Raw genomic sequence first — 20,240 nt, forward strand, 5'->3', positions numbered from 1 at the left:
GCCAGGGCTCTCCTGCACGCCGCCTACACCGACCAGGTCGGTACCACATGTAGTCCTGTAGTGCAGGAGCGGGATGTCGCGGCGCACGGCGGGCGGCGCCGTGTGCGTGGACGAGAAGGTGCTGCCGCGGCGCTTCGCCAGGGCTCTCCTGCACGCCGCCTACACCGACCAGGTCGGTACCACATGTAGTCCTGTAGTGCAGGAGCGGGATGTCGCGGCGCACGGCGGGCGGCGCCGTGTGCGTGGACGAGAAGGTGCTGCCGCGGCGCTTCGCCAGGGCTCTCCTGCACGCCGCCTACACCGACCAGGTCGGTACCACATGTAGTCCTGTAGTGCAGGAGCGGGATGTCGCGGCGCACGGCGGGCGGCGCCGTGTGCGTGGACGAGAAGGTGCTGCCGCGGCGCTTCGCCAGGGCTCTCCTGCACGCCGCCTACACCGACCAGGTCGGTACCACATGTAGTCCTGTAGTGCAGGAGCGGGATGTCGCGGCGCACGGCGGGCGGCGCCGTGTGCGTGGACGAGAAGGTGCTGCCGCGGCGCTTCGCCAGGGCTCTCCTGCACGCCGCCTACACCGACCAGGTCGGTACCACATGTAGTCCTGTAGTGCAGGAGCGGGATGTCGCGGCGCACGGCGGGCGGCGCCGTGTGCGTGGACGAGAAGGTGCTGCCGCGGCGCTTCGCCAGGGCTCTACTGCACGCCGCCTACACCGACCAGGTCGGTACCACATGTAGTCCTGTAGTGCAGGAGCGGGATGTCGCGGCGCACGGCGGGCGGCGCCGTGTGCGTGGACGAGAAGGTGCTGCCGCGGCGCTTCGCCAGGGCTCTCCTGCACGCCGCCTACACCGACCAGGTCGGTACCACATGTAGTCCTGTAGTGCAGGAGCGGGATGTCGCGGCGCACGGCGGGCGGCGCCGTGTGCGTGGACGAGAAGGTGCTGCCGCGGCGCTTCGCCAGGGCTCTCCTGCACGCCGCCTACACCGACCAGGTCGGTACCACATGTAGTCCTGTAGTGCAGGTTTGGTGAGGTGCTAGTAATATAGTGGGGTGGGATATCAGTTTGTATATCAATGACTGTTCGCAGGTGGACCTCACGCTGATCGGCCGAGCATCCAGCTCGCCCACCAACACCATCAGCAGTGCCGCGGTGAGTGTCAACACTACGTACTGCGATACTACATTTGTTTATTATTGATATTATTTAAGATTTATATACTATATTCATTGTAGCAAAAATAGTACGGGAAGTTCTTTATGGTCAAACTTAAACTAAAGAAATGTCCTCCTCCTTCTTCTTCCTCGCGTCGTCCCGGCATTTTGCCACGGCTCAAGGGAGCCTGGGGTCCGCTTGGCAACTGATCCCAAGATTTGGCGTCAGGCACTAGTTTTTACGAAAGCGACTTCCATCTGACCTTCCAAGGGTAAACTAGGACAAATAAAATTAAAAATAATTATTGTCCTGAGCGGACAGGAAGTTCATTTGTGTATTGATTTTTTTACTTTTTTTTAAACATGTTTGGATATATGGACACTAGGAAAAACGCAAACAGCCAATTATTGTAGCCGCGGGCCGCATCATTGCAAGCTATGGGTAGAGTGAGATAGGAAGATAAACAACCTTAAATTTGTTTCGTTCTTACAAGACAGTCGTTTTTAGGGTTCCGTAGTTGATCGTGCGACTACTGCTATAAAATCAAAGACTACATATTTATCTTTAACTTTTTGTAAGGATCTTGAGGCGTGCACATACTGCTTTTATTGCACAATTATATTGAACGAATGTAAATGATACAGAATGGCAGTATGAGTTGTGCCTTTAACTTTCTTTAAATAAGTGAGAGTGAGAGGGAAATTGTTTTTGATATGAAGGTTCTGTTTGTGTGTGACGCTTCATGCTTAAATAATGATTATTTTGGGAACACCCGAATATTCCGAAATATGGTTTATCAGACGTTCATGACCTCGATTTTCATAATCCCAATTTTTTATATAAAGAAGAAAATCCCGACTGTGCTATTTCCCAAATCTTAAAATCCGATTGTCATATGAACGAAAACTTTTACAAAAAAACCGACCAAGTGCGAGTCGGACTCGCACAGGAAGGGTTCCGTACCATTATCTATAAAAACGGTCACCCATCCAAGTACTGACCCCGCCCGACGTTGCTTAACTTCGGTGATTGGATGAGAACCTCGAGATTGGAAAGAAATATTTATTTTATTCTGTTTTTAGTCTTTGTTGTTATAGCGGCAACAGAAATACATAATCTGTAGAAATTTCAACTGGCTAACTATCACAGTTCATGAGATACAGCCTGGTGACAGATGGATGAACGAACAGCGGAGTTATAGTAATAGGGGGGTCTCGTTTGACCCTTTGGGTACAGAACCCTAAAAACCGAAAATTATTATTCCGAAAAGTCATTAACCGATCGGAAATAAAGCAATTCGGTATTCAGAAATAGACTTTTTATCGCACAAAAACAATGCATACGCAGTATCTGTGACGTACGACAACATGTATCTTGTAAACCATTATTCAAAGAGCTTAAACTATTAACAGTGCCATCACTGTATATATTCGAAATGTGTGTTTTAGTAAAGACAAATCCAAACCTATTTAAGAAAGTGAGTGATGTGTGGAGTTTCAACACCCGTTACCCAAATAACTTGTACTTGCCTAAAATAAAAACAAAATTATTTAAAAACAGTTGCTATCCGATGGCCGTCAGATTATTTAATGCTCTTTCGAGTAGTTTCTAAAACTTGTCCTTAGGGGAACTGAAAAAAAAACTTTCACAATGGTTGCTAGAGGAATGTTTTTACTCTGTTAACGAATTCTTGAAGAGAAATGAAATTGCCCGTAGCTATTAAGTACCTATGTTAATTAATAAATTGATTATGGTTTGGTAATAATAGTTTAGAATAAGTTTATATATTTGCATGTCTTTACTGACAAAACATGTGAAACTTAATACCTCTGCTATAATACCTTTGTACTGACCATGTTTTAAGCAAATAAAATTTCTGATTTCTGATTTCGATGTTTTGTAAACTCGTAATAATGGAATACGTGATTTTCAAAATAAGACAACGCACTTAGACTTAAAAGTCTAACTAACCAAAATCCGAATCGGAGCACCCCACTATCCACGTGGTCTTGTCTGTCCTACCCCTAGAGTGTATGTAAAAAGCCGGAGGCGCGGAGACGAGCATTTGTGCCTGCTCTTTGATTCGCAACGGCGAAGGGATTGCTTTGCCCGTAGCGCCGGAGCAGATGCGGAGCACGACTTGATACAAAAATGGGGATATTTCAAATAGGAATCACATGAAATCGGAATTCAAAAATTTCGGAATAATGGCAATTTGGAATTTGTGATCAAAGATCGTAACGTAAATATTAAATTCGGTGTTTGTCAATATCGGAATTTTTATGTTCGGAATTATGTAGTTTTTTTTAAAAATCGTCTTTTTTGCCATTCGGAAATATATTCTTTCGTCATTTTCATTGTTCGTAATTACGACAGGCGAAATTTTGATGGGTCGAGTGTTTAAAAACTCGATATTCGGCATAAAATATTTCCGAATTATGTAGTGTACCCGATTATTTTATCTTATTCCTCGCATGTTTGGAGAAAAGCGTTAAATATGCAATTCGTAGATTTGTCTTCTTTGTCGGACTCAGTTCACTTTGAAACTAACCCTTGAATTGCCGTTTCCCGGCCTCCACAATAATGTACTATTGAATGTGTTGTAATTTTCTTGATGCACTTCAGTTGTAAATTGGTTTAGTGAGGAACGTTTTTTAAAGTGTTGTTGTACCTACATGTTTTGAGTGTGCGTGTTGTCCGCACCCGCAGGCGTGGGCGGGCGTGGGGCGCGGCGCGGGGCGGGGCGGCGCGCCGTCCACCGCCATGCTGGACGACGCCGCGCAGCTCTACGAGATCGCCAGGTGCGTAGCATGCTACAGCTCCCAGGGTAGGGGGGGGAGCTCTACGAGATCGCCAGGTCGGTACTTACTTACTTCCTTCACTGGCTCAGTACAAATTCATCATTAAGTAAAACTATTGTTGATTTTTGGATCTTGGTGGCCTCGAAGGATGTAAACATTTTTTATGATTATTGTTGTGTCTTTAGGTTTTTGGAGATGCCGATAGTAGCCCAGGGCTGCGAAGACGCCATAGTGTCGGCCCTGTGCCCTGAAAGTCTACCGCACGTGCTGCGCTGGACCGCCACGCCCGTCGCCAGCCAGTGGGTGCACCGGTAAGTGAGATTTACTAACTACTTTTTACAATTATTAAATGATTTCATTACGAAACAGTTCAGAGAACTATAATTGACCACCTTAGATCTCATCAATGATTTGAAAGTTAAAAGTAACTTGCACCGTGAGGTCCGTGAGTGGAAATCTACCAATAATAGAAATGTGTACAACCAGTTCGCTAAACTACGGTCTGAGGTGAAGAAAAAAATAGCGTCCGCTTACCAAGACTACATTGGTCGAATACAAAGCAGTGTAAAGAGCAATCCGCGATCGTTCTGGAAACACTTAGACAGCCTGAAGTCGAAAGGGTTCGTCAATAGTGTAAGTCTCAATGGGGAGCAATTCACCGGTGCTGAAGTAGCTAATGCGTTTGCAAGGTATTTCTCAGGTGTGTTTTTACCTGATGCTCCGCACCTTAATCCTAATGTGCAGGGGACACATGATCGGAGCCGAGGCGCGAACCACATCCACATTAACTCAATATCGATGAAGGAAGTGGAATCAGGGATAAAACGACTCAAGTCCAATTGCGCTATGGGACCGGATAACTTGCCAGCGTATGTGGTGAAAATAAGACAGCGGCACAAATAAGACATACAAATATATATAATATATCATACACCAGCCCTTTCTAATTGGCTTATGCCCATGATGCATGTTATTTCATAAGTTAGTTTTAAGAATATTGCTATACCCTTACAGGGTTCATGTGGAACTGTATTAAATAGTTTTAAAGAACTGTACACTAACATGAGTGCAATAAACAATTCTGATTCTGATTCTGAAAGGATGTATGGAGTACCTGAAGGCCCCTCTACACTATATTTTCAATTTGGCGCTTACCACCGGATCGTACCCTCTTTGCTGGAAAGTTTCGAGAGTGAGACCCATCCCGAAAGAGAATGATGCTACTGTCGTGGAGAACTATAGACCCATTGCCGTTCTTCCTACTTTGGCTAAGCTCTACGAATCTATCCTACACCGGGCCCTGTCAACGCAGGTAAAACCATTTTTGTGTGACGAACAGCATGGATTTAGACCTAGGCGCTCTGTCAATACGAATCTACTCATTCTGGTTGACAATATTTCGGAGCACCTCGACCGAGGCATCCAAGTAGATGTTCTCTATTTTGATTTCGCAAAGGCTTTTGATCGCGTAGATAACGATGTGTTGCTGATGAAATTAGATCAGATTGGCTTCTCTCCCACTTTGCTAACTCTCTTCGCTAGTTATCTGCGTGATCGGCAGCAGTATGTCCAGCATGGGTGTTTTGTCTCGGCCCCATATCATACGCGGTCTGGTGTCAGTCAAGGCTCCATATTAGGGCCGTTTCTGTTTGGGATCATGATAAACGACCTCAAGTCAGTTCTCCAGTCGGCTCAGTGTCTCCTATACGCTGATGATTTAAAACTAGTGTATGGAGTGGAGCAAACCACCGATTGTGAGTCCCTGCAGAAGGATATCGATGCGGTATTCCGGTGGAGTGTGGAAAACAAGCTGTCATTTAACACCACTAAGTGTTGTGTCTGCACCTTTACTCGTGCGCGTATGCCAATATTTGCCAAATATTTGTTTGCATCCGAGCCCATCAATCGCGTGTTCTCCGTTAAGGATTTGGGCGTGGTTTTTGATACGCGGTTCACTTTCCATGAGCACATTACATCGCTTGCTGCTAACTGCTACCGAAAACTAGGCTACATCATTCGCAACCTTCGCGATTTTCATGACCCTACAGCAATCAAGCTCGTCTACAATGCCTTAGTAAGAAGTAAGCTAGAAACTTCCTCAATCGCTTGGCATCCCTTTGAGTCGACGTATGCACTGCTACTTGAAAAGGTTCAAAAAGCCTTCTTGAGATTTTTTTACCGTAGAACGCATGGGTACTACCCCTTCCTATACCCGACGAAGTACCTTCTAGGGACTCTAGGGTACAACTCATTGGAGGTAAGACGCAACTATAATTTGTTGACGTTTGCGTGTAAGGTGTTGCGCGGTGAGTCGGACTGTCCGGAACTGGTGAGTCGCCTGGTGCGACTGCATGTTCCGGACGTTCCTAGGCAATCACTAAGACCGCGGCGACGCGATCTGTTGGCGGTGCCGGCGGCGCGCACCGTGTCGCGCATGAATTCTCCATTGCTTCGCCCTCTCTCTCACAATTGAATGCGCTCTTGACATTAGCACCGGAGTGCGACTTGATTGCGTGGCGATGGGCGGCTGTGAGAAGGGAATGCCTGAGATTCTGTGAGATGATGGATGCTAGGCCCTCAACTGTTGTTGTGTAGTTTTACGCTGTTAATTTATATAATTTCATGACGTATTGGTTGCGACTGTAATGTTATGGAAATATGTTTGAAATAAATAATAATAATAAATAATGAATTTCGTCTCGTCTAGGGAATGCAAAATAACCGATAACCGAGTATCGTATATGACATATGAGTATATGACACTTAACATTCTTCTCCAAGAATGTTAATTATATTAAGCGGTATGCTCTACAATGTTTATGACCACTGATAATAATGGTCATAAATAATATATGAAATAATTTCTGGTTTTCGAAATTCGAGGCCTAGGCACAGTTTAAGAAATAATACAAGTCGGTCGACGAAGGCGTCTAGACAGGGCAACCGTGCGGGGTGCGGGGGGCGGCGGGCGGGAGGCCGGTCCCTGAGTTTCATACACGCCATTGTTAGTATTCCGGGATATGATTTGGAGGGCTGACGCATGTCTTGTAATTATCAATCAATATGTGCACAATTAAATTATTGCATACGACATGTGCTTTTTTTCTTTTTTTTTTAAAGAAAAAAAAAAGATGTGCTAATTGTTTGTTTCAGTGTAAATAAAAATATATTATATGATATCAAATTTTTAAATTCAAAATGTCGGACATGATTTATATTTATTATAAGAAATTACGCTTATTTTAAGAAATTACAAGTAGTTTAAGACTTTATTTGAAATGCAAGAAATTGTTTCTTGCTTCTGTTAGTATAGGTATCATGTAGTATTTGATATTTTAATTATTTTTGAGAATCCTCGGGGTGCCGATTACAAAAATGACATCCATTTTGAAATCCAAGATGGCGGACATGATTTTTTTCTTAAAAATCGATATGGGTGTCATATACAAGGTTCCTCGGGGTTCCGATTACGAAAATGACGTCCATTTTGACGACCGGGTTGGCCTAGTGGGTAGTGACCCTGCCTACGAAGCTGATGGTCCCGGGTTCAAATCCTGGTAAGGGCATTTATTCGTGTGACGAGCATGGATATTTGTTCCCGAGTCATGGGTGTTTTCTATGTATTTAAGTATTTATAAATATTTATATATTATATATATCGTTGTCTAAGTACCCTCAACACAAGCCTTATTGAGCTTACTGTGGGACTTAGTCAATTTGTGTAATAATGTCCTATAATATTTATTTATTTTGGGGGGGTTTTGGAGGTGCAGATTTCAAAATTAGAGTCCATTTTAGAATTAAAGATGGTTGACATCACTGCTACACCCATCGACACTCATTTCAAAAAGTGACGTCCGCCATCTCTATTTTCAAAATAGATGCCATTTTTGAAATCTACACCCCCAAAAACCTAGAAAACAACACCCATGACAACTTTTTCAAAAAAGTGACGTCTGCCATCTTTATTTCCAAAATGGATGCCATTTGTAAAATAAGTAGTACACATATATGAAACCTAAAAACATTTTCCTACTCTTTTGGGTAGTTGTGTAAGTCTGTGACAACCCTAGGTAGGTACAGTGACCTTGAGCGATGTCGCCTTTTGCGCAAACATCAAAGGCGTCGGCCCACTGTTACTTTTTACACTGTGGTCTAGGTATGTTTATGTAAGTTAAAAGTATCCCGCCCGATTCCAAAAATTCCAACACCCGGAGTTCAGAATCCCGGTGTGATGTAATTAAAACAAGAACTTCTGTAATGTAACAACCCTTTTTGCTTATATCTCATTTTTTCTAGAATCAGGTAACCATAAGTGGGATCGAAAATTATTGATTTGATACCTAGATTCAAAGAAAATTTCTTTGTTTTTCGATGAAATATTAAAAATTCCAAATAGTAGTTTTAACCGAACACGACATCGGTTTTGCATCGGTTAAAAGTCGTCGGTTAAACTCACTACTCGGTTTTTTTTTTTCATTAATAGGTTGCATTCCCTAGTCTCGCCGCGGTCAAGAGGACAAAACGAAAGGATTGCATAAAACACATTAATGTGCTTCTATTTAATGAATAAGAAGTGCGTTGAGGTCTTTTGTTGTATCATTTTACCTTCTGAGATACTTACCTAATTTTGTTCAATTATTTAGGTGGTATAGTAGAAACAGTAAAGCATTTCAATTTCATACCTACTTAGGCCACTCAGCAAGCTTCGTCATCAACTATCCTGATTGTTATATGATGTCCTCTAATCTTACGCCTATCTGGAACAAACTGGAATAATTGTTCCAGCCAAGCGATGCGCTACCTCCGCGACGAGTTCCCCAGCATCATGTCGCACGCCGCCGCCGCCAAGCTGCCGCGCGCCGCGCTGGCCGCCGCACTCGCCTCGCCCTTCACGCAGTGCAGCGAGGCGCAGGCGCTGCGGGCGCTGCTGAGGCTAGCCGAGAGGGCCAAGCAAGCCGGTGAGTGTAGAGTTCCCCACCGTCATGTCGCTCTCTAGCCGCCGCGCTCGCCTCGCCCTTCACGCAGTGCAGCGAGGCGCAGGCGCTGCGGGCGCTGCTGAGGCTAGCCGAGAGGGCCAAGCAAGCCGGTGAGTGTAGAGTTCCCCACCGTCATGTCGCTCTCTAGCCGCCGCGCTCGCCTCGCCCTTCACGCAGTGCAGCGAGGCGCAGGCGCTGCGGGCGCTGCTGAGGCTAGCCGAGAGGGCCAAGCAAGCCGGTGAGTGTAGAGTTCCCCACCACCATGTCGCACTCTAGCCGCCGCGCTCGCCTCGCCCTTCACGCAGTGCAGCGAGGCGCAGGCGCTGCGGGCGCTGCTGAGGCTAGCCGAGAGGGCCAAGCAAGCCGGTGAGTGTAGAGTTCCCCACCGTCATGTCGCTCTCTAGCCGCCGCGCTCGCCTCGCCCTTCGCGCAGTGCAGCGAGGCGCAGGCGCTGCGGGCGCTGCTGAGGCTAGCCGAGAGGGCCAAGCGAGCCGGTGAGTGTAGAGTTCCCCACCGTCATGTCGCACTCTAGCCGCCGCGCTCGCCTCGCCCTTCACGCAGTGCAGCGAGGCGCAGGCGCTGCGGGCGCCGCTGAGGCTAGCCGAGAGGGCCAAGCAAGCCGGTGAGTGTAGAGTTCCCCACCATCATGTCGCACTCTAGCCGCCGCGCTCGCCTCGCCCTTCACGCAGTGCAGCGAGGCGCAGGCGCTGCGGGCGCCGCTGAGGCTAGCCGAGAGGGCCAAGCGAGCCGGTGAGTGTAGAGTTCCCCACCGTCATGTAGCACTCTAGCCGCCGCGCTCGCCTCGCCCTTCACGCAGTGCAGCGAGGCGCAGGCGCTGCGGGCGCTGCTGAGGCTAGCCGAGAGGGCCAAGCGAGCCGGTGAGTGTAGAGTTCCCCACCGTCATGTCGCTCTCTAGCCGCCGCGCTCGCCTCGCCCTTCACGCAGTGCAGCGAGGCGCAGGCGCTGCGGGCGCTGCTGAGGCTAGCCGAGAGGGCCAAGCAAGCCGGTGAGTGTAGAGTTCCCCACCATCATGTCGCACTCTAGCCGCCGCGCTCGCCTCGCCCTTCACGCAGTGCAGCGAGGCGCAGGCGCTGCGGGCGCCGCTGAGGCTAGCCGAGAGGGCCAAGCGAGCCGGTGAGTGTAGAGTTCCCCACCATCATGTCGCACTCTAGCCGCCGCGCTCGCCTCGCCCTTCACGCAGTGCAGCGAGGCGCAGGCGCTGCGGGCGCCGCTGAGGCTAGCCGAGAGGGCCAAGCGAGCCGGTGAGTGTAGAGTTCCCCACCGTCATGTAGCACTCTAGCCGCCGCGCTCGCCTCGCCCTTCACGCAGTGCAGCGAGGCGCAGGCGCTGCGGGCGCTGCTGAGGCTAGCCGAGAGGGCCAAGCGAGCCGGTGAGTGTAGAGTTCCCCACCGTCATGTCGCTCTCTAGCCGCCGCGCTCGCCTCGCCCTTCGCGCAGTGCAGCGAGGCGCAGGCGCTGCGGGCGCTGCTGAGGCTAGCCGAGAGGGCCAAGCGAGCCGGTGAGTGTAGAGTTCCCCACCGTCATGTCGCACTCTAGCCGCCGCGCTCGCCTCGCCCTTCACGCAGTGCAGCGAGGCGCAGGCGCTGCGGGCGCTGCTGAGGCTAGCCGAGAGGGCCAAGCGAGCCGGTGAGTGTAGAGTTCCCCACCGTCATGTCGCTCTCTAGCCGCCGCGCTCGCCTCGCCCTTCACGCAGTGCAGCGAGGCGCAGGCGCTGCGGGCGCTGCTGAGGCTAGCCGAGAGGGCCAAGCGAGCCGGTGAGTGTAGAGTTCCCCACCGTCATGTCGCACTCTAGCCGCCGCGCTCGCCTCGCCCTTCACGCAGTGCAGCGAGGCGCAGGCGCTGCGGGCGCTGCTGAGGCTAGCCGAGAGGGCCAAGCGAGCCGGTGAGTGTAGAGTTCCCCACCGTCATGTCGCACTCTAGCCGCCGCGCTCGCCTCGCCCTTCGCGCAGTGCAGCGAGGCGCAGGCGCTGCGGGCGCTGCTGAGGCTAGCCGAGAGGGCCAAGCGAGCCGGTGAGTGTAGAGTTCCCCACCGTCATGTCGCTCTCTAGCCGCCGCGCTCGCCTCGCCCTTCGCGCAGTGCAGCGAGGCGCAGGCGCTGCGGGCGCTGCTGAGGCTAGCCGAGAGGGCCAAGCGAGCCGGTGAGTGTAGAGTTCCCCACCATCATGTCGCACTCTAGCCGCCGCGCTCGCCTCGCCCTTCACGCAGTGCAGCGAGGCGCAGGCGCTGCGGGCGCCGCTGAGGCTAGCCGAGAGGGCCAAGCGAGCCGGTGAGTGTAGAGTTCCCCACCATCATGTCGCACTCTAGCCGCCGCGCTCGCCTCGCCCTTCACGCAGTGCAGCGAGGCGCAGGCGCTGCGGGCGCCGCTGAGGCTAGCCGAGAGGGCCAAGCGAGCCGGTGAGTGTAGAGTTCCCCACCGTCATGTAGCACTCTAGCCGCCGCGCTCGCCTCGCCCTTCACGCAGTGCAGCGAGGCGCAGGCGCTGCGGGCGCCGCTGAGGCTAGCCGAGAGGGCCAAGCGAGCCGGTGAGTGTAGAGTTCCCCACCATCATGTCGCACTCTAGCCGCCGCGCTCGCCTCGCCCTTCACGCAGTGCAGCGAGGCGCAGGCGCTGCGGGCGCCGCTGAGGCTAGCCGAGAGGGCCAAGCAAGCCGGTGAGTGTAGAGTTCCCCACCATCATGTCGCACTCTAGCCGCCGCGCTCGCCTCGCCCTTCACGCAGTGCAGCGAGGCGCAGGCGCTGCGGGCGCTGCTGAGGCTAGCCGAGAGGGCCAAGCGAGCCGGTGAGTGTAGAGTTCCCCACCGTCATGTAGCACTCTAGCCGCCGCGCTCGCCTCGCCCTTCACGCAGTGCAGCGAGGCGCAGGCGCTGCGGGCGCTGCTGAGGCTAGCCGAGAGGGCCAAGCGAGCCGGTGAGTGTAGAGTTCCCCACCGTCATGTCGCTCTCTAGCCGCCGCGCTCGCCTCGCCCTTCACGCAGACCAGGCCAAATAATAAGTTTCCCATATTTTCAGAACCGGCGTTAGTATGGAGCGGGGGAGGCTCCCGGCGCCGGCGCTCGCTGCCGGACGCGGCGCTGGGCGGCGCGCTGGGCTCGCTGGCGGCGCTCGTGCGCACCGAGCACCTGGGCGCCGCGCCGCTCGCGCCGCCGCTGCACCAGGCCATACGGAGAGGTGTGTGCCACTCCTGGTGGGGTCCAGCTCGCCAGGGCGGGCGTGGCTTCATGCGACTCCCGCGGTTCACACGGGACCAAAGATTTCCTACTTAGCTTAGAGGAGGCGATTTAAAGACACACTTTCCTAACTTGTTTGTCTCGTTTCGCTGGTACACGAGGATATCTTGAGGTCTCGTTTCAAATGGGTCTCGCTGACCGGCAGGATGTCCACGTGCTCGCGGAGAAAGTGGCGAGGCAGAGCTTACATGCCGGTCAGCGTCCGGGCGTTCCAGTAAACTACCCTTACTTTATGGTTGACCGGGACGTTGAGGGGGTGGCACAGGACTTGAGGGTCTTCGAGAACGCTTCAGGTTTCTGGCTGGCCGCTGCCTGTTGAAGGTGGCCGGGGCTTCTTGGTTAGAAGCGGGGGCTGGGGCGCCTGGAGCTGGGGCAGCTTTCTTTTTCGTTTTCTTCTTATTATTATTTGTAGCTTTAGTGCTCGAGGCGCTCCGTGGCGGTTACGTGGTATTGTGTGCGCGCCTGGGCGCGTCACAACTCCACCATATACATGTTTTGACACGACACTGATCGACATAAAGGAGGCACGACAAGCTTGTAGGAACCGGGCGGTCTGCCCTCGGTACCGTACAGTACAGCGACAGCCGCGTGTTGCAGGCATGGTGGCGGCGCCGGCGCCGGCGGCGGAGGGCGCGCGCGCGGCGGACGCGTGGCTGGGGCGCGGCGCCTACCGCCCGCCCAGGTACTTCCTGCCCTACCTGGACGAGCTCAAGGTACCGCAACGTTAGCCTATTCACTATCCCTATTATGCAACGCTTAGATACGAAACTGTAACCAATAGCGAGTAAATATTCATTTCAAATTCGTGCGTTGCCCCGGTGCTTGGCCGTCGAGCGGGGAACCTGTGACGCTCGACGCGACGCGCAATTATTCTCTGTGAATTGATCGCCCGGTTTTAACTTTTGAGAGTTTTAAGTGAGGACACTGTTCATTTAAGTTTAAAGTGAGTGTGAAGAGAGCGAACGGATGCAATAATAATAATTATTATTTATTTCATTAAACAATACACGATTGTGTTTGAAATTATATAACACAGAACAATAACAATAAAAGACAAAGTTTAAACAGAGTAACTATTACATGATATCTATGTCAAAGACTAGGACAAGTACAAAAATATCCAATTTAAATAACAATTTGTTTACTTGTGCAAATTCAAGGTCCAGGGAGTTGGATCGCGCGAGGTCATTCAGACAGGGGACGGCCTTAAAACATTTTGTGATATTTCCTAATTATAATTACCTATTGGAGTTTCGCTTATTACAGTACAATTTTTATATATAAATTTACGCTATTGTTATGTACGCTATAAGTTTACACTATTATTATTTTTTCAATTGTACATCGAATAATTTAAAATTAGGAAACTATAGGTCTATAACGAAATCAATCCATAGCTATTAGCTAAATTGCTCATATGTTTATTTTAAGACTGTTTGTTTCTCAATAAATTAAAAAAAAAAAAAAAAAAAAAACGATGACCGTTTTGTCCACATTTACTTGTACAGGCCACATCTCGTATTTGCAGGCGTTGCTGGAGGACCAGGCGGTGCCGGAGGCGGAGGTGGCGCGGATCCGGCGCTCGAGGTACCTGCACCGGATACCGGACACCCTGTATATGGTAAGAGTGGTATTGAAGAACTAATAAATCAGGTTTTAGGGTTCCGTACCCAAAGGGTCAAACGGGACCCTATTACTGAGACTCCGCTGTCCGTCCGTCCGTCTGTCACCAGGCTGTATCTCATGAACTGTGATAGTTAGCCAGTTGAAATTTCTACACATTATGGATTTCTGTTGCCGCTATAACAACAAACACTAAAAGCAGAATAACTACTATACTACTATTTGTACTTCAAATTCATTTGTATATGTGACTGTTTGTGTTCTAAATAAATTATCTAAAAAAAAAAAAAAAAATCTTTCCAAACTTGAGGTTCTCATCCAAATACCGAAGTTAAGCAACGTCGGGCGGGGTCAATACTTGGATGGGTGACCGTTTTTATAGATAATGGTACGGAACCCTTCCTGTGCGAGTCCGACTCGCACTTGGCCGGGTTCTACTCGTCGACCGTAATGGTTAAATTAAGATTTCGTATAGTAAACTATAATTGCGTACTTTTTATGTATGGGCTTTCAACTCAACTATAATATTTATTTAGATGCGCTGCAGTCAACTAAAAAAAAATTGATCAATCACGTGCTGCCGTGCTCTCATAGAAAAGACTAAACGGGGGACGGGCGGGCGGTGACTTCGCGCTAGGGAATGCAAAAACCGGAGGTTTTTCAAAACCGGTTTTTTCTTCGGTTTTACCACAAAAAAAAACCGAAACCGGTTAAAACCGGTTACGGTTTTTAGAATCAACAATTCTTAAATTCATCGCCATGGAATAAAGAAAAGATTGCTTCACGTGTAAAAACGAATGCACTGCGCATGCATGCATTGGTTCACACGAATGCAAAAGTGCATAGATCATCAAGGGGAATACTTTGAAAAACAATAAAACCATTTTCAGCCGTGTACGTTTGTTTTTTTGTTTCCGGATATATAAGTAGCAACCCTCGTATATACACGATTTTATCACGAAATTAAAGACAGAATATCTGACTATTTTATTGTATTGTATGGGAATTGTCAAATGACTTAATGTTATTTGTAACTAGGAATAGGAACAAACCAATTATATAAAATTATTTTTTTGGTTTGTTGATCAAACTAACACAACATCACATTATTTGATTTGATGATGACCGATTTACACTCTTAAAATGAATAAAATATGCAACTTAGTTAAATAAATAAAAAACCGAATAAAACCGAAACCGGTTTTAACCGAAACCGAAAAAACCGGTTAAAACCGGCATTCCCTACTTCGCGCGTTTATGTCTTTTCTACTATATTTACTAGATACTTGTTCATTTATAGAAATTATTTTGGTTTAATATAAAAAAAAAAAATCCAATCAAAGGGCGTTCTAAGAGTTTTAATCATGTGTCGAAAGATGGCAGTAAATTTACTGTGGTTACAAATTTTCCTTGACAATACACATTTATTTCAATTTTTTTTTTTCGTTTTTCGTTTGGAATATATCTAGACAGAGAGAATCATATAACTTTTGTAGCAAAAAAAGGGATGAGTATAAATGTTGTTGGTGTTAGCGAGTGACAAGTGGCGGTGGCGTGTGCGCAGGTGGCGGCCGAGCGCGGCGGCGCCCCCGACGCGCCGTCGCCCTCGCGGTGCGCGGCCGAGAGCGCCTGCGTGTCCCCGCGCGTGCTGGCGGCCCTGCGCGCCCGGGCGAGGGAGCTGCGCGCCGCGCCCCCCGCCGCGCGGGCGCTCGCCCTGCAGGCCAGCGACAGGAAGGCGTGCAGTCTGCAGGTATGTGGCCAGGTGGCGGCGGTGTCCGGCCGAGAGCGCCTGCGTGTCCCCGCGCGTGCTGGCGGCCCTGCGCGCCCGGGCGAGGGAGCTGCGCGCCGCGCCCCCCGCCGCGCGGGCGCTCGCCCTGCAGGCCAGCGACAGGAAGGCGTGCAGTCTGCAGGTATGTGGCCAGGTGGCGGCGGTGTCCGGCCGAGAGCGCCTGCGTGTCCCCGCGCGTGCTGGCGGCCCTGCGCGCCCGGGCGAGGGAGCTGCGCGCCGCGCCCCCCGCCGCGCGGGCGCTCGCCCTGCAGGCCAGCGACAGGAAGGCGTGCAGTCTGCAGGTATGTGGCCAGGTGGCGGCGGTGTCCGGCCGAGAGCGCCTGCGTGTCCCCGCGCGTGCTGGCGGCCCTGCGCGCCCGGGCGAGGGAGCTGCGCGCCGCGCCCCCCGCCGCGCGGGCGCTCGCCCTGCAGGCCAGCGACAGGAAGGCGTGCAGTCTGCAGGTATGTGGCCAGGTGGCGGCGGTGTCCGGCCGAGAGCGCCTGCGTGTCCCCGCGCGTGCTGGCGGCCCTGCGCGCCCGGGCGAGGGAGCTGCGCGCCGCGCCCCCCGCCGCGCGGGCGCTCGCCCTGCAGGCCAGCGACAGGAAGGCGTGCAGTCTGCAGGTATGTGGCCAGGTGGCGGCGGTGTCCGGCCGAGAGCGCCTGCGTGTCCCCGCGCGTGCTGGCGGCCCTGCGCGCCCGGGCGAGGGAGCTGCGCGCCGCGCCCCCCGCCGCGCGGGCGCTCGCCCTGCAGGCCAGCGACAGGAAGGCGTGCAGTCTGCAGGTATGTGGCCAGGTGGCGGCGGTGTCCGGCCGAGAGCGCCTGCGTGTCCCCGCGCGTGCTGGCGGCCCTGCGCGCCCGGGCGAGGGAGCTGCGCGCCGCGCCCCCCGCCGCGCGGGCGCTCGCCCTGCAGGCCAGCGACAGGAAGGCGTGCAGTCTGCAGGTATGTGGCCAGGTGGCGGCGGTGTCCGGCCGAGAGCGCCTGCGTGTCCCCGCGCGTGCTGGCGGCCCTGCGCGCCCGGGCGAGGGAGCTGCGCGCCGCGCCCCCCGCCGCGCGGGCGCTCGCCCTGCAGGCCAGCGACAGGAAGGCGTGCAGTCTGCAGGTATGTGGCCAGGTGGCGGCGGTGTCCGGCCGAGAGCGCCTGCGTGTCCCCGCGCGTGCTGGCGGCCCTGCGCGCCCGGGCGAGGGAGCTGCGCGCCGCGCCCCCCGCCGCGCGGGCGCTCGCCCTGCAGGCCAGCGACAGGAAGGCGTGCAGTCTGCAGGTATGTGGCCAGGTGGCGGCGGTGTCCGGCCGAGAGCGCCTGCGTGTCCCCGCGCGTGCTGGCGGCCCTGCGCGCCCGGGCGAGGGAGCTGCGCGCCGCGCCCCCCGCCGCGCGGGCGCTCGCCCTGCAGGCCAGCGACAGGAAGGCGTGCAGTCTGCAGGTATGTGGCCAGGTGGCGGCGGTGTCCGGCCGAGAGCGCCTGCGTGTCCCCGCGCGTGCTGGCGGCCCTGCGCGCCCGGGCGAGGGAGCTGCGCGCCGCGCCCCCCGCCGCGCGGGCGCTCGCCCTGCAGGCCAGCGACAGGAAGGCGTGCAGTCTGCAGGTATGTGGCCAGGTGGCGGCGGTGTCCGGCCGAGAGCGCCTGCGTGTCCCCGCGCGTGCTGGCGGCCCTGCGCGCCCGGGCGAGGGAGCTGCGCGCCGCGCCCCCCGCCGCGCGGGCGCTCGCCCTGCAGGCCAGCGACAGGAAGGCGTGCAGTCTGCAGGTATGTGGCCAGGTGGCGGCGGTGTCCGGCCGAGAGCGCCTGCGTGTCCCCGCGCGTGCTGGCGGCCCTGCGCGCCCGGGCGAGGGAGCTGCGCGCCGCGCCCCCCGCCGCGCGGGCGCTCGCCCTGCAGGCCAGCGACAGGAAGGCGTGCAGTCTGCAGGTATGTGGCCAGGTGGCGGCGGTGTCCGGCCGAGAGCGCCTGCGTGTCCCCGCGCGTGCTGGCGGCCCTGCGCGCCCGGGCGAGGGAGCTGCGCGCCGCGCCCCCCGCCGCGCGGGCGCTCGCCCTGCAGGCCAGCGACAGGAAGGCGTGCAGTCTGCAGGTATGTGGCCAGGTGGCGGCGGTGTCCGGCCGAGAGCGCCTGCGTGTCCCCGCGCGTGCTGGCGGCCCTGCGCGCCCGGGCGAGGGAGCTGCGCGCCGCGCCCCCCGCCGCGCGGGCGCTCGCCCTGCAGGCCAGCGACAGGAAGGCGTGCAGTCTGCAGGTATGTGGCCAGGTGGCGGCGGTGTCCGGCCGAGAGCGCCTGCGTGTCCCCGCGCGTGCTGGCGGCCCTGCGCGCCCGGGCGAGGGAGCTGCGCGCCGCGCCCCCCGCCGCGCGGGCGCTCGCCCTGCAGGCCAGCGACAGGAAGGCGTGCAGTCTGCAGGTATGTGGCCAGGTGGCGGCGGTGTCCGGCCGAGAGCGCCTGCGTGTCCCCGCGCGTGCTGGCGGCCCTGCGCGCCCGGGCGAGGGAGCTGCGCGCCGCGCCCCCCGCCGCGCGGGCGCTCGCCCTGCAGGCCAGCGACAGGAAGGCGTGCAGTCTGCAGGTATGTGGCCAGGTGGCGGCGGTGTCCGGCCGAGAGCGCCTGCGTGTCCCCGCGCGTGCTGGCGGCCCTGCGCGCCCGGATATGCTCGAAATGTATGCCCTACTTCATAAGCTATCGAATGATTATTATTGTTTAAATGTGCGACAGGTAAATGGACAGAGTACATTAACCAAGTGCAGTCGTGTTTAACGCCATAAAACTTTGAAGGGCTGCATTTTTAAAATGGTTGAGCAAAAACATCGGTATGGGGGGGGTGATTTGTCGATAAAATTCATCGTACTATACGTGTACAAACACATTGTATAATACCTACCATTCTGTGTTTGTTCCAGAATTAAAATAATTAAGGAATTAAAAAATAAATGAAATGCCTTGGCACAGCCCTGCGTCCGAGATTTTGAATTTCGAACGAGAATTATAAAATGTTCGTAGTTGGAGTACTGGGTCTAAAAAGACACCTTCCATATACAGTGTTTGCTCTGTGTTCAGATCGCGCTGCGCGCCGTGCGGGAGATCTCGCTGCCGGACTCGTGCGCCGAGCTGCTGCTCGCCGAGCCCGACAGCGAGGCCGACACCAGCGACAGGCAAGTATTCGCACTATACTCTGGCAACCCACTTCCGTCAGTAGAACAAAAGCAATGGGGCCACACTTCTCGGGTATTCCCGGCTCCGTTCGGTTCAGCATTACTCCGAGAAAATTATTAGGGTTGGCACAACTTGACGTCCCTTTGCGTGTATGACCACAGATAAGATAATCATTTGAATTTTGAGAATCCTAAATAGCCGAAAGAGATAGTGCAATATATTATTAAGGGACAACATGGTTCGTCCCTAAAACGTCAAATTTCAGTTTTGTAGGAAGTGTCATTTCTGTACGGTAGTACTATGATGTATTTTATGAAAAAAAGGCAAATATAAAAAATGTAAGTGGTCCCTTACAAAATTTGAATTTCGTGCCTTTTTCTGCAGACAAAGTTGTTTGACATACTTTATCAAATTTACTTTCTAACTTTCGTGTGCCACACGGTCTAAGAGTGCTGGATGGATGTATCTCGAATATGTTCTAACATACATATTGGATATACATAACAAAAAAGTGCCCAAATCTAAATATATTTTAATAGTTTCGCCAAAGACTGTCTCATTTTAGATATAGTCTGAGAGAATTATACTGTCTTTGATAAGTATAGAGTCACATCATGTCATCTTATTTACAGAGTTTGGTTTGCCTGAATATAATTAATTTTTGCAATGTTGTTAATTACGTTATGTGATCAGTATAAGATTTAGTTTTTAGGTTTCCGTACCCAAAGGGTAAAACGGGACCCTATTACTAAGACTCCGCTGTCCATCCGTCTGTCACCGGGCTGTATCTCATGAACCGTGATAGACAGTTGAAATTTTCACAGATGATGTATTTCTGTTGCCGCTTTAACAGCAAATACTAAAAAGTACGGAACCCTCGGAGGGTGAGTCGGGCTCGCACTTGTCCGGTTTCTGACGTGTAGTGTGTGTGTGTGTGTGTGTGCAGGGAGCAGGGCTGGGAGTCGCCGCGCGAGCCGTGGCCGGAGCCCGACTGCTGCAGGTGAGCGGCGGTAGCCTAGTCGGTATACTAGTGAATCGGTGTGGCTGGAATTGCTGTTTGGAATTTTGCTCAAGTCGATAAATATTTTCGTTTTTACAAACTTTTTTTTAACTTGTCTACAGTATGTATGTTACTCGTAGTCGCCCCGAGTACCATTAGCACTAATTACATAATATGTACTAATTAAATTCTGAATGTTTTTGATAATAATTCATTATAGTTATGTTATAATTTAATTCTTATATTTCTATGTGTCATGTTTGGTGTATACTGTAAGTGACATTATAATGATAAATTAAAAATCATTATAATTAAATTTAAATCGAAGCCATGTTTCCTAAGAACAGATGTGGCTATCTCTCATAGTTTCTGACTTCTCCATACTGACCGTTTTGGATTGATCAGCCTGTATAGCACTTTCTATAGATATGTAACACTTTCTATAGATATTTAATACTTTCTATAGATATTTTATTTTAATTTATTATTATAATGTCACTTACAGTTTACACCAGTTTTCGCCTTTGTTGTATTTAATTTACTCTGT

At 52.4% G+C, this 20,240-nt stretch overlaps 1 protein-coding gene across 1 annotated transcript in view; it reads left to right on the plus strand.

Moving 5' to 3' along the window:
* LOC133532807 (uncharacterized) overlaps positions 1–20,240 on the plus strand; it is a 50,489-nt gene that overhangs the window by 16,696 nt on the left and 13,553 nt on the right. Inside the window, exons 18-54 of the mRNA XM_061871656.1 lie at positions 62–238; positions 334–510; positions 606–782; positions 878–988; positions 1,085–1,147; positions 3,860–3,951; positions 4,137–4,262; positions 8,740–8,912; positions 8,951–9,040; positions 9,079–9,168; positions 9,207–9,296; positions 9,335–9,424; positions 9,463–9,552; positions 9,591–9,680; positions 9,719–9,808; positions 9,847–9,936; positions 9,975–10,064; positions 10,103–10,192; positions 10,231–10,320; positions 10,359–10,448; positions 10,487–10,576; positions 10,615–10,704; positions 10,743–10,832; positions 10,871–10,960; positions 10,999–11,088; positions 11,127–11,216; positions 11,255–11,344; positions 11,383–11,472; positions 11,511–11,600; positions 11,639–11,728; positions 11,767–11,856; positions 11,958–12,116; positions 12,497–12,888; positions 13,704–13,796; positions 15,363–18,200; positions 18,598–18,806; positions 19,640–19,693. Coding sequence (XP_061727640.1) covers positions 62–238; positions 334–510; positions 606–782; positions 878–988; positions 1,085–1,147; positions 3,860–3,951; positions 4,137–4,262; positions 8,740–8,912; positions 8,951–9,040; positions 9,079–9,168; positions 9,207–9,296; positions 9,335–9,424; positions 9,463–9,552; positions 9,591–9,680; positions 9,719–9,808; positions 9,847–9,936; positions 9,975–10,064; positions 10,103–10,192; positions 10,231–10,320; positions 10,359–10,448; positions 10,487–10,576; positions 10,615–10,704; positions 10,743–10,832; positions 10,871–10,960; positions 10,999–11,088; positions 11,127–11,216; positions 11,255–11,344; positions 11,383–11,472; positions 11,511–11,600; positions 11,639–11,728; positions 11,767–11,856; positions 11,958–12,116; positions 12,497–12,888; positions 13,704–13,796; positions 15,363–18,200; positions 18,598–18,806; positions 19,640–19,693 — 6,911 coding nt within the window. The remainder of the gene's footprint in view (positions 1–61; positions 239–333; positions 511–605; positions 783–877; positions 989–1,084; positions 1,148–3,859; positions 3,952–4,136; positions 4,263–8,739; positions 8,913–8,950; positions 9,041–9,078; positions 9,169–9,206; positions 9,297–9,334; positions 9,425–9,462; positions 9,553–9,590; positions 9,681–9,718; positions 9,809–9,846; positions 9,937–9,974; positions 10,065–10,102; positions 10,193–10,230; positions 10,321–10,358; positions 10,449–10,486; positions 10,577–10,614; positions 10,705–10,742; positions 10,833–10,870; positions 10,961–10,998; positions 11,089–11,126; positions 11,217–11,254; positions 11,345–11,382; positions 11,473–11,510; positions 11,601–11,638; positions 11,729–11,766; positions 11,857–11,957; positions 12,117–12,496; positions 12,889–13,703; positions 13,797–15,362; positions 18,201–18,597; positions 18,807–19,639; positions 19,694–20,240) is intronic.

Source organism: Cydia pomonella, chromosome 27 (genome assembly GCF_033807575.1).
Source record: "Cydia pomonella isolate Wapato2018A chromosome 27, ilCydPomo1, whole genome shotgun sequence".
In the NCBI taxonomy this organism is placed as follows: Eukaryota; Metazoa; Arthropoda; class Insecta; order Lepidoptera; family Tortricidae; genus Cydia; species Cydia pomonella.